Source organism: Puma concolor, chromosome B3 (genome assembly GCF_028749965.1).
Source record: "Puma concolor isolate L17-30 chromosome B3, mPumCon1.1.hap2, whole genome shotgun sequence".
Lineage (NCBI taxonomy): Eukaryota > Metazoa > Chordata > Mammalia > Carnivora > Felidae > Puma > Puma concolor.
This window is the reverse complement of record NC_141672.1, coordinates 97,383,448-97,401,050: the sequence shown is the minus strand read 5'-3', so window position 1 is coordinate 97,401,050 and position 17,603 is coordinate 97,383,448. Positions and strand designations below refer to the sequence as shown.

Below are 17,603 nucleotides of genomic sequence, written 5' to 3'. Positions count from 1 at the left end.
AATCTTTTCCACTAATTCTTAACACCCATTCTCAGTTCCCTACATACAGGTTTCTCATATTGTTAGTATAAGACTCTAGATCTCACTTAATTTTTTAAATTTTATTTTTAAAAAGCAAAAAAAAGCATTTTAAACTGCTAAATTATTTCAACCTATGCTGTTACCTGTGTTTGTCTTCACGAATTCCTATATTAAATAACTAAACTACAGCCTACTAAGTAGGAGTTCTATAAGACAGTGACTAAAATGTATGACACTAGGTAATGCTTTTATTTACATGTTATTTTTCAATTAAAAGGCCTTATCATTTATCTAATACCAATCAGAGAACAGTAGTTTATTTAAAATTTAGCTTATGTGTTTGTATGTTAGCTTTATGAAAGGGCTGATCATATTTTATTATATATACATCTTTCTGTGTACATGGCACATGTGATTGTGGCACAAATACATGATCATAACACTCTTTCTTTTGAAACACTATGTTTTCACTTTCAAGATATTTTATAGATATCTTTCCTTGTCAAAAGTAGACCTATATCATTATTTTAGATATAACTATACCACAGTATATCAACCAGTCCTGTATTATTGGACATTTAGGTTTATTCCATTTTTTAAATTGGTATAAACATTTAAATAAATATCCTTTAATATTCAGCTCAGTGTATGTGTTATTTTATACAAAGAGGATTTTGATTCATATTACCAGATTGTCCTTTATGAAGTTGAAAGGACCTTATTGTTAGAGAAACTTTTTTTTTTTTTTTTTTTTTTTTAGCAACCCCCAGGTTATTCTCCTGCTTGTCTTGTCATTGTCTTCCATGTCATTAGAAGTGTGGAATTTTCTGCTACCTTGCCAGGCTTTAGAAGTAAAGTGAACCTTGAAGAGGGCACTTGTTGGGATGAGCACTGGGTGTTGTATGGAAGCCAATTTGACAATAAACTATATTTAAAATAAATTAAAAATACTAAAAAAAAAAAGTAATATCTAGCAGCCCAGTGGTGGGTAAGACCTTCTTCTCTCATTCGTTTTACACAGAGCTTTGAAGAAGCTCTGAGCTATCCTGGGAGTTTTTTCTGAATCACTATATGATGAGTACTGGTTCAGAGGGGCTCCTGGGGCTCCTAATAAGAAGGTAGTGGTTCTGGCTTCTCTCCTAGGGTTTTTTCTGTGCTGCTTCTGAAGAACAGATTCATAGACTCTCAGGGTTGAAAGAACTCTTGCTACCACTTAACTAGCTGAATACCTTCAATCACACCCCTGGGATGTGTCTCTCAGTCTGTCCTTGAATATCCCTGGTGATAAAGAATTTACTTCTACTGAGAGTTAGTCCATTTTATCTGTGGATCACTCTGATCAGAGTTTTCCCAGTTACCAAATTGTTCACCTCTTTTATTAAACAGAACAGATGGGGAACTGTATAAGAAATAGCTAAACTCCACAGCCAGAAGTGCATGCTACTACAAAAGCAGCCAGTCTGGTCATGGCTCTCAGTCAAACTGGTGTAAACCCAATCCTCATTGAGGTCTTGGAGGTAGAGGGATTCTAGAACTATGTTTTGATTCATTAATCTCCAGTCTCCAAAGATCTGTCCTTCATAGCCTGTGAAAACTTGTAACATCCTTTGTTTGCTTCAATGCTATGCTTTATATCAAATAATTTATTTCTTCTAAAATATGTAACTACTAGGTAAGATTAACAGTCCATATTTGTCTAGATATGAAACACCTTTTTTTTTTATAAAGGTACATTGTTTTCAGAGGCCCTAAAATCATAACTTACTTCTAGAATAAGCTCAAAATATCAAGTTCTATTGAGTGAATTTTCTTTAGCATGACATAGTTCTCAGTTATTGTTCATATTCCTTATGGTTGTCTCTGCTGTCTGGTGTTTTAGAGGTTGACGTTATCAAAATTTTAACTATGTAACTTTTCTAATGGCCACTGTGATTTAGTATTCTCATTTCTTAAAATTCAGACATCCTTACATTTTTCCTGACAGTTCCTAAAGGTTGTCATCATAAAGTCACATGCATTTAGGTAGTATTTTATTTTTCATAATGCTACAGTATAATCCATGCTATTCGTTGCAGTTCTGTTTTGTTTTGTTTTGTTTTTAAAATTTTTTTTTTCAACGTGTTTATTTATTTTGGGGACAGAGAGAGACAGAGCATGAACGGGGGAGGGGCAGAGAGAGAGGGAGACACAGAATCGGAAACAGGCTCCAGGCTCTGAGCCATCAGCCCAGAGCCCAACGCGGGGCTCGAACTCACGGAGCGCGAGATCATGACCTGGCTGAAGTCGGACGCTTAACCGACTGCGCCACCCAGGCGCCCCTGTTTTGTTTTTAATATGTGTTTTTGGGAGAGTACAGTGGAGGAGGGGCAGAGAGAGGGGACAGAGGATCCAAAGTGGGCTCTGCTGATAGGCTGACAGCAGTGCTGAGTGACAGCGGGGCTCGAACTCACTAACTGCAAGATCATGACCTGAGCCAAAGTCAGATGCTCAACCAACTGAGCCACCTAGGTGTCCTGTAATTTTTATGTAATGGTTACATAGATAACTAATATATAACTACTGTCATCTCTAATCTTTGTTTTAAGTTTTTCATTTAAATATTTAACACTCTGGGGGTGCCTGGATGGCTTAGTCACTTGAGGATCTAACTCTTGATTTCGGCTTAGGTCATGATCTCCTGGTTTGTGAGTTCGAGCCCCACATTGAGCTCTACACTGACAGCACTAAACCTGCTTGGGGTTCTCTCCCTTTCTCGCTGCCCCTCTCTTAAAATAAATAAATAAACTTTAAAAAGAAGTTATTTTTGTAATAGTTTAGTTTTTATCACTTTAAACTTGATAATTCCTGGTGTGTAAGCCATTATTTGCTAGGGCTTTAGAGATAAATTATAGTTTTGCAGGCATAAGGATAACACTGTCATTCTCCCCACTCTTTCTGCCCTTCCCCCTTTCTTAATCTGACCTTGTAGGTTTTTTCTCAAGTATAGATTTTTTTTTTTTTTTTTTAAGTAGTAGCACATAAATGTAAGACATATTGCTTAGGCTGTGGATCATCCTTGGTATTCACATGGAGTAGCTGACATCTTGGCATCATTCAGCATTCCAAAGATTAGGAGCCACTGCTCTGTCACAATTCTTAGTTTTCCAGGATTACCTGACAAACTCAGGGAAAGGAACAGGATGAGCCCAGAGAAATATCTCAGGAGCTGAAATCATGCCATGTAGCCCATGGCAAGCCTGAGGTAGCTTTGAAAACCCACAGAACCACCAGAGAAAGGGATTGAATGGAATCCTTTTTACATCTTTTGATTCCCCATGAAGGACACCAGGATTTAACTCAGTGAATCCCAAGGGACTACAGGAAACCTTTGATTTATAATCTAATTGATTTCTAGAGGAAAGTGGAAAGTTGAGATCACTCTCTTGTTTTTCTTGTCACATTATTATAAACTAGGGTTCTATCCCTGGAAACTACAGATCTTCCCTGACTTACAGCGGGGTTATATCCTGATAAGACATTTTCAACTTATGATAGGTTTAAGTGAAAAATGCATTTAACATTCCAAACCTAGCAAATGTCATAGCTTAGCCAAGCCTGCCTTGAACGTGCTTAGAACACTTACATTAGACTACAGATGGGCAAAATCATCTAACACAAAGCCTATTTTATAATAAAGTGTTGAATATGCCTGTAATTTATTGAACACTATACTGGAAATGAGAGAAAGAGAATGGTTGTGTTGGTACAGATGGTTGTAAGTGTATTGGTGGTTTGCCCTCTCCATCATGTGGCAGACTGGGCCCTGGAGCTCACTGCAGCTGTGCAGCGTCATGAGAGGACCCTACCATATTGCTGGTCTGGGACCAGATCAAAAGCCAAATCACTTTCACACCATCGTCAAGTCAAAAAATAGTAAGCTGATGAGGGGCTGTCTGTTCCAATATTTTATATATTCCATATATATTCCAATCCATATATTATTAATATATATGCTGCATATTATTATTTTACTTACATTTTTATAAACATATACTAAAGTATGTAATAACAGTTTTTATAGCTGCAATGAAAGAAAGCAGGCATGAGGTAGTAGTGGTTAAGGAACCAGATTCTGGAGCCAGACCGTAGATTCAAATTCCAACTTCATTCTTTACTGGCTGGGTAATCTTGGGCAAGTTACTTAACATCTCTATGCTTCAGTTATCTTTAAAATGGTAGTAGCCGTTTCCGCCTTATAGAGCTGCTCTGAGGATAGAATGAATTAATGTGTAGAAAGTACTTAGAACTGGCAATGTCTGACATTGTTAGTAAGTGTTCACTGTTATTTTATTTGTTGCACATGGTCATTTTAGGGAATATTTTCTGAATGGTCTTAAAATACCAACTCAATAAAGTTGGCTTTGAAGGCTGCTGCTTTTCCAGATAAGCCTTCCTGATGCTAGAAATGGGCATTCTTCGTCATTTCCTTCAAGGCTATTCATAATCTGGCTCCGGTCCTTTCTTTTGCACGCTTTCTCTATACAGGTTCTCTACTCAGGTTGCACTTTCTCTCTCCTGGTTCTGCTCAATGCCTACCTCCTTTAAAAAAAAATTGTTTTCAGTATAGTTGTCCCACAATGTTACATTAGTTCCTGTGTACAACATAATGATTCAGATTTTCTATGCTGTGCTCGTAAGTGTAGCTACCATCTATCACTAAACAACGCTATCAGAATATCATTGACTATATTCCCTATGCTGTGCCTTTTATTCCCTTATTTATTCCATAACTGAAAGCCTGTATTTCCCACTCTCCTTCACAAATTTTGCCCATCTCCCAGCCCCCTTGCCTCTCACAACCACCAATTTGTTCTTTGTATTTAGAGGTCTGACTCTTTTTGTGTATTTCAATGCCTACCTCTTTTGCAAAATTTTACCACTGTTATCTGAAAAACGTTGGAATGTATTAAATGCTGTAGTGTTCTGTTTGTTTTGAAGATGATTTATGAATCACAAACCCTTTGAGACTAGGGTCTATGCCATAGTACAATTCTGTATCCCCTGTCACTTAATACAGTGTAGCAAGTACTTAAAGTATGTGTTATTTAATTGGATTACACAACAAATTGAATTTGTGTGTGTACATTTGCACGAGTGTTCAACTCGTGTAACAGGTTAACACTTTTGAAACTTAACTGTTTCACAAACTTGGAGCACTTGCGAGAAATTTAAAAATTACTACAAATAAGTGAGAACACCTGCATATCAAATTGTTTGGAACTGCATAGTAACAATAACAACAACAAAATTCACACTTTATATATTGTAATTTGGGCCTGCATCTGCTGCGATAATTATAACATTTCTCCTTTTGAAACTACTAATACTGTAAGGCATAGGCAGAGAAGGACTCCAGAGCTCTGAATGTCCACAGCACAGATGGGTTGTAAGAATAAGGAACTAGATAAGAAAGGGACAAAGGAGAGAAAGGGAGAAACATGTATTTGAATTTGCATCCTTAATATTTAATAATAGTAATAAAACAGCTAAACAATATGACATAATAAGACCTTTTAACCTTTTGGTTATTGGTGAAATTTTGGGTATAAAAACTGTTGTACTTATCTGAAAAATATAAGATATCTAAATATCTATAGGATTATAAATTTATTCCTAAATCTTAGACATTTTAACTGAAATTGACATAAAAATAATTTTATGCTATAATTTCAACCATCTTTGTCTTAACTGAAATTTGGAATTATCCATTCTCTCCTTACCTTGTATACCTTGTGAATCAAGAGTTTACTGTATTTTAATTGCCTGATTTTTACCCCCCTTTCACTCTTTGTTACTGAATATACTTGAATATAGATTGTGACATTAGGTATTTTAGGTGTAAACGGTGAGTTCTTAACAAGAATACATTAAATTAGAGACTCATTTTTTTTTTTTAAACCAGATACTCTAGATGAATATTTTGAATATGATGCAGAGGAGTTCTTGGTCTCTTTGGCCTTGTTAATAACAGAAGGACGAACACCTGAATGTTCTGTAAAAGGTCGCACAGAAAGTTTCCATTGCCCTCCAGCACAGTCCTGTTACCCAGTAACTTCCAAACATGAATGTAGTGACAAGCTGGCTCAGGTGAGAATTGTGTATTGAGTATATTTTCTTTTTCTTTCATATAAACTAGTTTAAATTCTGTGATCACTTTTGTTACATGACAATTAAAATGTTCACACTTAAGTTTAAAATCACTTATAACTACAATTAAAAAAATCCTAATCTTGGACCATAGCTAATACCCCTAACTCTTAAGCGATGCTCTTAAAGTCACAGTAGGTACCTTTGCAGATCAGCATGCAGGGTGACAGCCAAAATCATACCTGCCTTCTTACTCGCCAGATTTAAGATAATTGTTGCTATTGATCTTGTGTTTATTTGGTAGAATTATTTTCATGATTATTTTCTTCAGATTAACCAATTTCCCTTTTATATTCCTTTCTTTTTTCCTACGGGAGGATACTTTTTGCTATCATAGTAGTATTTTTATATAATGTTAAAAATAGTTATTTTGATAGGTACTGTATAATTTGCTATAGGGATTTTCCCAACAGTTTCTTAAATGTAGTCCAAAATTTTACATTTTTAAAATCTTGTCTATTTTGAGCATTTAATGAAAATGAGATTTTAATATTTTGGTTTTTACTTAGAGTGAATCTTTATTTTGTAACAATGACATAGTTAACAAACTAGGCTGGGCCACCTTAGGCCTGTCAGACGTGGTGTATGACAGTTATTTTTCCACAAAATAGAGCAGAAATATCCCCCTCCCCAAGAAACTTTGCATCATAAATGTTCAGTACTAATCCTTGTACTCTAGAACTCACTAGTGTTAATCCACTATTTAATGAGGAAATCTAAATAAGCCTAAGCAAAGATCTACAGTTGACTCATTTCTCATATAGATGTCTATTTTACAATTATAATTTTAAACTGTAAATATAAAATGCCTTGGGTTATTGAGGTATTTCGCTTACATTAATTTTCTCTTAAGTGTCGCCAAGCCAGAAGAACTAGGTCTGAGGTCTTACTGTTGTGGAAGAATAACCTTCCAATCATGGTGGAAGTGATGTTACTCCCAGATTGCTGCTACAGTGATGATGGGCCCACCACAGATGGAATTGATCTCAATGATCCTGCAATTAAGCAAGATGCATTATTATTAGAAAGATGGATATTGGAGCCAGTTCCTCGACAGTAAGTTGTTGAACTGAGTTTCAAGTTGTTCCTGCTAAATCAGGTTTTCCATTGCTTCTATAAATTATTTTAGTAATGTATCATGTCTTTGACTCTAATGATGTAGTAAAATTTAGACATTTAGTTCTTCTCCGACTTCAAGTGACACTAGTAAATGCACTTCGATACTCTTGAAAGCACATATCCAGAATATATTTATTTTAGCTTCTGTATTTCTAAAGTTCAATCATTTTGTACTTGCTGACATTTAAATGATACTTTTTACTTCCCTTAGGAGTGGTGATCGATTTATTGAAGAGAAGACTCTTCTATTGGCTGTCCGCTCATTTGTGTTTTTTTCTCAATTAAGTGCTTGGCTGAGTGTTTCCCATGGTGCTATTCCACGAAATATTCTTTACAGGTATGTCTTGGGCAAAATAAGGACAGTGTGTATTTAACCTTGTTGGTTAGCTACTGAATGATATTTTACCTTTTAAGCAGTTTATTTCCTTCATTTCTAAATGTAAGTGGATAAAATTTACTGAAGATTTTCTCAAAACAAGTTAGAGAATTTAAATGCAAATCAGTATGAATTTTACTTTATTTCTTTTTAATTTGCTTTTTATTTTTTTAATGTTTGTTTACTTTTGAGAGAGAGGGAGACACAGAATCAGAAACAGGCTCCAGCTCTGAGCTGTCAGCACACAGCCCAACGTGGGGTTTGAACTCCCAAGCGGTGAGATCATGACCTGAGCCGAAGTCAGATGCTTAACCAATTGAGCCACCCAAGCACCTCCGGCATAGAATGGTTTTCAGAGAGCTTTTTAGCTTTAAAGAACCCCCAATGGGCTTATGTATAAAAACTTTCTGGGCTGCCGAATTTCCATAATGGTAGACTTATTTAATTTTTGCATCTTGAAAACTGTAAATTTACAGGCTGCTGACCAAGTGTCTAATTGTTTCTTTAGGCAGTTGGCCCTGAGATTGAGTATCTCTTAATCACCTTGTACAACAGAATTAGCTAAATCCATTTATTTAGAGTAAATGCCATTTTTTTTTGTTTTAAGAAATAATTCTAAATTATAGTATTCTTGAGCTTTAATGCCTAAGTAGTCTAGTGTTCGTAAAAAGATCATCTCTAGGCTCTTTCCATAATGTCCATCAACTGATGAATGGATAAAGAAATTGTGATTTATATACACAATGGAATACTACGTGGCAGTGAGAAAGAATGAAATATGGCCTTTTGTAGCAATGTGGATGGAACTGGAGGGTGTTATGCTAAGTGAAGTAAGTCATACAGAGAAAGACAGATACCATATGTTTTCGCTCTTATGTGGATCCTGAGAGACTGAACAGAAGACCATTTGGGAGGGGAAGGAAAAAAATAAAAGATTAGGGAGGGAGCCAAAACATAAGAGACTCTTAAAAACTGAGAACAAACTGAGGGTTGATGGGGGGTGGGAGGGCGGGGAGCATGGGTGATGGGTATTGAGGAGGGCACCTGTTGAGATGAGCACTGGATGTTGTATGGAAACCAATTTGACAATAAATTTCAGATAAAAAAAATCATCTCTATTCTAAGCATAAACTATTGTGCTTTTTATGTTGGTTTTATCAGAATGACATGCATGGTAAAGTAGCTGAAAGTAAACCCTTAATAGTAATTAATGCAAATAAAGAGAAGTATGTAACTGTTGAAAATTTTTTATAATATATGATAATGTTATAAGCATTACAATGCATTGATTCTGTATATTTCTATATGATTCTAGAATCAGTGCTGCTGATGTAGACCTGCAGTGGAATTTTTCACAGACCCCGATTGAACATGTGTTTCCTGTTCCTAATGTTTCTCACAATGTGGCCTTGAAAGTCAGCGTTCAGTCCTTGCCCAGACAATCTAATTATCCAGTTTTGACCTGTAGTATTCACACTAATATTGGCCTTTATGAGAAAAGAATTCAAGAACATGAACTTAAAGTCCATCAGCACCGCAATTCTAGTGAAGTAGAACAATGTAGTACAAATAGTTCACAGCGTCTGTGTAGCAAACAATCTTGGACCATGGCACCTGAAAGCATATTGCATGCAAAAAATGGCACAACTCCAGAATATACTGCAGCTGTCAAAAATGTCAAACTGTATCCAGGCACTGGCAGTAAATCTGACTATGGAACACGTCAAGCCAATATTCTGGGCTTCAGTGGTAGAGGAGATAAAAAGTCACATGAAACACCAGTGAGAACTTTAAAATCATTTTCAGTGATTGATTCCAGGGTCTCTAGCCACCAGAGTTCCTGGCAGTCAGTTGGTGAGACTAATCCTTTAATAGGCTCTTTAATTCAGGAGCGACAAGAAGTTATTGCAAGAATTGCTCAGCATTTGATTCATTGTGATCCAAGCACTTCCCCTGTTTCTGGACATCCATTTAATATGCAAGAGTCTAGTTCACTTAATTCAAAACTTTTCCGGGTTTCAAAAGAAAATGAAAATGTGAGAAAATGTAAAGAAACTTTCTCCATTTCCTTTGGTAGTCCTGAGCTTACCTCCTCAGAAGACACCAGTGAGGGAAAAATTCAAGTAAAACCAGATACTCCTCGAAGTGAAACTGGCAGTTCCAATGGTCTTTATTCTCGTCAGTCTGTTGGTGAGACAAATCCTTTGATTGGCTCTTTACTCCAGGAGCGACAAGATGTTATTGCAAGGATTGCTCAACACTTGGAGCATATTGATCCAACTGCATCACATATACCCCGGCAGTCATTCAACATGCATGACTCCAATTCGGTTCCTTCGAAAGTATTTAGGAGTACATATGAAGACAACAATTTGTGGAAGAAAAACAAGGATGTTACCTCTGTTTCCATTTCCAATACAAAAATTTCCTTGTTAGAAGACAGCAGCGAAGGGGAAAACTTAATACCCAATAAATCATTTAGTTATTTTAAATGTAATGGTAAAGTCGAATCCTCTTTGAAACCTCAAATAAGAAGAAATCTGTATCAGGACAATCCTAGTGAAACCATCCAAAATACTTTTCAAGAGACACAGAACAAAGCCACTAGTTTATTGACTCCCTCAAATATGCCTCACTGCAAAAAAAATAACTTAGATTTGACAGTCAGATTGGAAAATACACTTTCTGAGTGTCAATTTAAGAAGCAAGAAATTAGCAATGAAATTGATAAAAAGTATTCAAATTGCAACAGTATTGACAAACAGACTTGCACAGATAAGTATAAGGAAAAAAGAATAAAAAATGAAAATTCTAATCCAGAATATTTTAAGAATCATGAATTTGATAACTCCAAAAAAGATGACTCAAAAATAAAAGCTACTATGTTGGAAATGTCTGAATATTTGAACAAACATGAAAACAAGTGCTCAAATAAAGACTCAGAAAGGCCTAAGACATGTGAGCAAAATACTCAACTTAATAGTATAGAAAATTATCTCAATAAAGATAATGAAGTTCACAAATGCAAAAAGCCAGACCTATTAAAAATTGAACAGGATAAGAAAGAAGAGATAATTGATGAAAAATCTCAAAACTGTTCTCAGAGAAAGAAAGTAAAAGACTGTTTGTCTACATGTGAACAACTGAAAAATACAGACGTGTTGGTAGGTAACATCTAATATTTCAAATATAATTCTCAAACATTTATCATGGTTTCAATTTTGTTTACAGAAGATCTAGTTATAAAGGCCTAAGGTGCCCATTAATTATAGTAAATACAGTCAGTTCTAATAAACCTGCTACAAAACTAGTATTAACATCTTTGGAAAATAACCTACTTACTTAAGAGCAAATGCTAGGTGAATTCTTCCCATTGCCCTTTTTTGGTTATTTCAACACTAGACAATTGCTGGAGGGTAATTAGGAGTCAGAAATGAAACTCACATCAGCTTAATGTATCATTTGTTAGCAGCTCTGGCCTAATACAATGCACCCGTTGTAATGCCACTGCTCAGCTAGGGATTTTAGGAATATCTATAGAGAAGTCACGTGGCTGTTTGTTGGTTAGAATGCCTGGGTTCCTGTCCTGACTTCACAATTTTGACCTTAAGTCACTTAACTTCTAAAAACCTCAGTTTCCTCCGTTCTAAAATAAGAATGATAAATCACTTTTGCCTATCTCAGAGTTGTGACAATCATATAATAGATTTTAAGAAATTTTGTGAATCTTTAATGTACTATATAAATAAAAGATACTTATTTACATTTTATTTAACTTTCTACCAAACCATTTTTTAGCTTTAGAAAATTATTATTAGGCAGAGAGAGGAACACCGAGAATCCAAAGCAGGAACCCAAGCCATTAGTGCAGAGCAGGATATGGGGCTCAAACCCACAAACCAGAGATCATGACCTGAGCCGAAGTCTGACATTTAACCAACTGAGCCACCCAGGTGCCCCTGGAAAAGTACTTTTTAACTGTCTTGACCTAAATCTGAATGTCCTTAGTTTATCTTCTTTATCAGTAAAATTAGTTCTGCTGGACATAAGAGTTTTAATAATTGTACCATGTTTCCAATTTGTTTTTCAATAGAATATCTAACATGGATTGTATCAAATGGTAGTTTGCAATTTTCTAAAACTATAATTGTCACAAAAACAGTTAGCTTTTCATGATCCTTTCTGGTACCTAAAAGGAAAACTTAATTTGGCCACTGTATTTTTCAAGCTACTAATATTCGGTTTTTCATGCTCTTGTTTTAAATATAATCATACAACATTTACTAAGTGCCCAGACACTCTTCTGAATATTTTACACATATTGGCATAGTTAATCCTTCCACTAAACTATGAGAGTAAACTAGAGTAAACTCCAGTTTACAAATGAGGACCCTAGGACTGGAGAGCTTAAGTAACTTGCCCAAGGTCTTACAAAGCTAGTAAGTGGCAGAGCCAGGACCCAAATTAGACTTTTCTGATTTTTATGTGTTGCTATGAATTTCTAGTGTTTGGGTTTAAACTTGACTAAATTCTTAAGAAATAGCTTGTTTCTGTATCACATCAAAAACATGGTACTGCAACTGCATTAGATATATTTTTAAATTCACATTTATTGTATTTCTGTGTCGTGCTCTACCAAATTACATGCTTTGAGAACGACTCTTAATATTAATGTAGTTTTATATTTTAGAATACTCTTTTTTCTACCTGTGAGTAGTTGTTTTTTCACAAATTAAAAGTATCAAATATTAGCTTACCAGATGTTAGACTCTGAGTATTTATAAATATGACCATATGTATAAGACGATTATATTTGGACATAGTTTCTTTAGAATATTTGAGTTTATTCAGTACTTTAGAAAAAAACTCTTAGACATTGTTTTATTAAAGTGTATATGTGTGTGTGTGTGTGTAGATCTAGATCTGTAGATGATTAGCATTACCACCCAAGATGTAATATCTCAGTACATATTAGGGATAAGACCAAAATTACTTAAATGTTATCATTAAAATTAATTATTTTCCTAGCAGAAGACTATACCACTGAAACATTCAAGTGTCTGGCGGAAACATAATTTTCATTCCTTAGATGGGACCTCAACCAGAGCTTTTCATCCTCGAACTGGATTGCCTCTTCTCTCAAGTCCTGTAAGGTTTCTTTCTCTTATTTCATATTAATACTTGGAAACATCTAAAATGTTTACAAATTATTTTATCTGAATTGTAATTGAAAAAAATTTAAATGCACTTTTTTATTAAAAAAAATTTTTTTAATGTTTTTTATTTTATTTTTGAGAGAGACAGAGACAGAGTGTGAGCTGGGGAGGGGCAGAGAGAGAGAGAGAGAGAGAGAGAGAGAGAGAGAGAGAGAGAGAGACTCCAAAGCAGGCTCCAGGCTTCGAGCTGTCAGCACAGAGCCTGATGCAGGGCTTGAACCCACAAACCTTGAGATCATGACCTGAGCTGAAGTCAGCTGCTTAACCAACTGAGCCACCCAGGCACCCGAAAAATGTAAATTTTTTTAAAAGGAATTTCCAGTTAGAAACCACTTTTTAATACATTTAATAGCTATGTGTTAATATGAGAAAAGACTAAAAATATGAAAAAAATTAGGATTATAAAATTTCTCTGAAATTCTTTTGTCTAATCTTTTAATTATTACTAAATATAAAGAAAATATTTAGTGTCAAGTGGGTTTGTATAAATAAATTTGTATCTGAAGCTGTTGACATCACCAGCTGAGTTATTTGGGAATCAGATTTGTGGTTGTTATTGATTTGGAACCCATGCAGCATCTTATTTTGAGACATATAAATTTCCCCACTCTACATTTACAAATAGATTTGTAGATCTGAGTGCAATGGTTAGGAGTCTTGCTTTGGAATCACCCTGACTTCACCCTAGCATAATGTCTGCTTTAGTATTATGGGGATGATTAATATAATTCCTAACACATAGTAAGCTATCAGTTGTTAGCTGGTATACCTGCCATTTCAGTTAAACCTGAGTCAAGTGATCAATATCAGGGAGAAGTAAAAGCATATATATTTTGCTACTGATAGAAGATAATTTTTGGTGCTTTGCGTGTTTTTTTTTTTAAGTTATTTATTTATTTTGGGAGAGACAGACAGTGTGAGTCGGGGAGGGGCAGAGAGAAAGGGAGACAGAGAGAATCTCAAGCAGGCTCTGCACTGCCAGTGTAGAACCCAATGTAGGACTCAAACTCATGAAACCGTGAGATCATTCCTTAAGCCAAAACCAGGAGTTGGACGCTTAACCGACTGAGCCACCCAGTCACCCTACTTTATCTGTGTTTTTTTTTTTTTTTAATTTTTTTTTTTTTTCAACGTTTATTTATTTTTGGGACAGAGAGAGACAGAGCATGAACGGGGGAGGGGCAGAGTGAGAGGGAGACACAGAATCGGAAACAGGCTCCAGGCTCTGAGCCATCAGCCCAGAGCCTGACGCGGGGCTCGAACTCACGGACCGTGAGATCGTGACCTGGCTGAAGTCGGACGCTTAACCGACTGCGCCACCCAGGCGCCCCTATCTGTGTTTTTTTAAGTAAACTCTAAGGATACAATATCTGGCCTATGTTCAAAAAATAATTATTGAATAAGAGATCTTGAATTTAAATTTATAACTTGGACCTTAGGTGTTTGTCTTAGAGAAGCTGAATTCCAAACAACTTAAAATAACCCCAAACATTTGACCTAGGTATGAGGTGCTTTCGAAAGACCCAAGTGATCAGGAAAAAAGATTTGTCAGCATCATACTGATAAAAAGAGCATTGTAGACTTCTGTTCAGCATGGTAGACTGAGTTCATCTACAAAGACTCTTCCTCCCAAAGACGGAAATCATGGATAGAATATAACCTTTAATAAAAATAATATGTAATACCTGATATAACCTTTAAGTACATAATATAATGTAAGAGAAAGAAAGATAAATCTCCAAATACTCATATGAGGCAAATTATGGCCCTCTGGGATATCTGAACCTAATTTAGTGCTAGGGTTTAATGCCTCTGCTGGGACAGGTACAAACAGGGGGTAGGGATGCAAGGACTTACTTGAAAAAACTAAATAGAAATTTTAAATATGAAAAATATTTTAATTGCTGTATACACACACAACATGTGTGCCTACAAATACAGAAGGATTAACAATGAATCAGAATCAGCTGTATAGCAATGTAGTGATGGGTGGACAGATGCTAAGAAAGCATCTTGAATAAAGTACAGAAAGGAAGAGAGTTGGTAAAATATGGAAGAGCCATGGAGGATTAAATGAGATGCTGAATAGAAGTGTAGTACAAATTCTAAAAGTAGAACTAAGTGGAACAAAGAAAATGCAGTATCAGAAGAAATGAAGGTAAAGAACTTTTCAGAATTGAAGACATGAGAATTTAGATTGAGAACTTCACATTAAGTTCTTTTTTTATCTATAATTTTTTTAAAGTTCATTTTGAGAGAGAGCACAAGCAGGGGAGGGACAGAAAGAGAGGGAGAGAAAGAATCCCAAGCAGGCTCTGCAGGGTCAATGCTCAAACCCAGGAAACTGTGAGATCATGACCTGAGCCAAAATCAAGAGTCAGACGTTTAACCAGCTGAGCCACCAAGGTGCCCCCAATTAAGTTCAAGCTACAAAAAATAGCATGGTGCACTCATGAAAATCTCAAAAATATTGAGATTGCTTAGACATTCAGTATTATCTTTTTTCTTAATGATGAATGTACTGTATACAATACATATTTATTCTAGTAACAAGTCTTTAACTTGCATGTTGTATGTGATTTTAACTTTAGTTTACATTTGGGTCTTTTTAGGATATTTTCAGCTAGATGGTGGTTGGATCATGGTCTTAAATGTAATGTGTGGTATACAATGGTGGTTGAACATCTGGAGCAGTATTTTTCAAACCTATTCTTTGTGAAGCCCCAGAGTTCTTAGAAATGCACAGTGGGTAGGGAGGGACAAAGGAGCAGCAGAGTTGGCAGGACTCCAGGCTCCCATCACCATTTAATTTTTTGTTGTTGTTTATTTTTATTTGAAAGCTATAAGTCTTTTACTCCCTTCACAAATACAGAAGTACGGTTGACCCTTGAACAACACATATAGAATACATATAACATACAAAATATGTGTTAATTGGCTATTTATGCTGTTGGTAAGGCTTCCAGTCAACAGTAGGCTATTTAGTAGTTAAGTTTTTGGGGATCCAAAACTTTTTGTGGATTTTCAACTGCAGAGGCTGGGCGGGGGGGATTAGTGCCCCCTAATCCCTGTGTTGTTAGAGGGTTAACTGTATATAAAGTAAAAAAAGTAAAAGTCTTATTATATATTGAGATTCCATGTAAGATTTTGTTTTAGAAAAAACATTCTGCTTCTTAAATAGTCAAAACCTAGTAAAAGTGCTTTTGTTAATCATTTATTTTTTTTCTACCAGTTAATAACATGAGAAATAAGGACAATATGTAATAAAGAGTATGATTGTAAGTAGACTGGGGAGAAGTTATAGTATTTGTAAAATATGCTTAACTTTCATTTGAAAAGTGTTCTGTCAATTCAAGAAAAAATTACAGTCTTTTTAAATATCACAAATGATTGTTTTGACCTTAGGTTCCTCAAAGAAAGACACAATCAGGTTGCTTTGATTTGGATTCTTCATTACTGCATCTGAAAAGCTTATCATCTGGAAGGTATTTATATTAAAACTGATTTGTGTATTTGAAATAATATACTAATTTCTAGTCTTGTGTAATAAATGTTTACTCTAAAAATCACAATTCTAATAGGAATATTATTTTCTAGTTGGGTATCATTTTCAATATTAATTTCACACAGTTATTAAGGATGAAGGGAGAAATTAAGACAATGAGTAGCTAGTGTATATTGGTCATCATAATAAATACATTGGTTTTAGCACTTAAGTAAGTTTGAATATTTCTGGTCATTCACCTCCTCCTTTACCTTACACTTCTTTGCAAAAAAAAAAAAAGCCTTGGAAATGTGTCCATGTTGACAAATAATACTCTCCTTATTTTCTTTAGTCACATAATTTTGCCTTTATATTCTCATTTTTAACTGAAAATGAAGACTGATAAAGAAGACTGCATTATATATTTCTAGCAGATGCCACTATGTGATATAAATTCTGCCTTGAAGCCTTCTAGGGTATTACTTACATTTTTTTCGTCAAATATTAGAACAAAGACCATAAAATCTAATCAGGAATTTAAACTAGATATTTCATATCTTAAAATTTGGTTGGATTATTTTTTTATCATGTAGTTTAAGTAAAATGGATCAAATTCTCCTAATTTAATTTTATACAAAAAATAAATTAGAAAATACTGTGCTTAATGTGTTTGTTTGCTGATTTTCTTTTTAATAGTCATCGACCGTGTTTAAACACTGAAGATGATCCAGATATTCATGAAAAACCATTTCTGAGTTCTAGTGCTCCACCTATAACAAGTCTTAGTCTCTTAGGAAATTTTGAGGTAATGTTTTTGAAAACTATTTTAAGAGTTGAAGTTTCTTTTTTTTTTTTTTTCAACGTTTATTTATTTTTGGGACAGAGAGAGACAGAGCATGAACGGGGGAGGGGCAGAGAGAGAGGGAGACACAGAATCGGAAACAGGCTCCAGGCTCTGAGCCATCAGCCCAGAGCCTGACGCGGGGCTCGAACTCACAGAACGCGAGATCGTGACCTGGCTGAAGTCGGACGCTTAACCGACTGCGCCACCCAGGCGCCCCAAGAGTTGAAGTTTCTTAACCTAGACCTAGGGTGTTATTTATATCATTTGTTTGTGAAAGGGAAATAAATAAATGGATTGTATTTTTTCAAAGCCTTGAAATCTTTCCCTTTTCCTTTCTGTGAGAAGTGAAGTTAGAAT

General features: G+C 35.2%; 1 protein-coding gene across 11 annotated transcripts in view; it reads left to right on the top strand.

Annotated features, from left to right (window-relative positions):
• The window catches only part of ATOSA (atos homolog A), a 116,865-nt gene that overhangs the window by 81,965 nt on the left and 17,297 nt on the right, over positions 1 to 17,603 (top strand). For 10 of the 11 annotated variants that reach the window (XR_015252655.1, XR_015252656.1, XM_086710717.1 and 7 more), the window contains 7 exons: positions 5,963 to 6,147; positions 7,061 to 7,263; positions 7,538 to 7,663; positions 9,018 to 10,866; positions 12,731 to 12,850; positions 16,324 to 16,403; positions 17,099 to 17,207. Coding sequence is in view for 9 of the 11 variants with exons in the window: in XM_086710717.1 (XP_086566843.1) it covers positions 5,963 to 6,147; positions 7,061 to 7,263; positions 7,538 to 7,663; positions 9,018 to 10,866; positions 12,731 to 12,850; positions 16,324 to 16,403; positions 17,099 to 17,207 (2,672 nt within the window). In the remaining 2 variants the exon portion in view is untranslated. The remainder of the gene's footprint in view (positions 1 to 5,962; positions 6,148 to 7,060; positions 7,264 to 7,537; positions 7,664 to 9,017; positions 10,867 to 12,730; positions 12,851 to 16,323; positions 16,404 to 17,098; positions 17,208 to 17,603) is intronic. The other variant, XM_086710714.1, reaches the window with a different exon arrangement.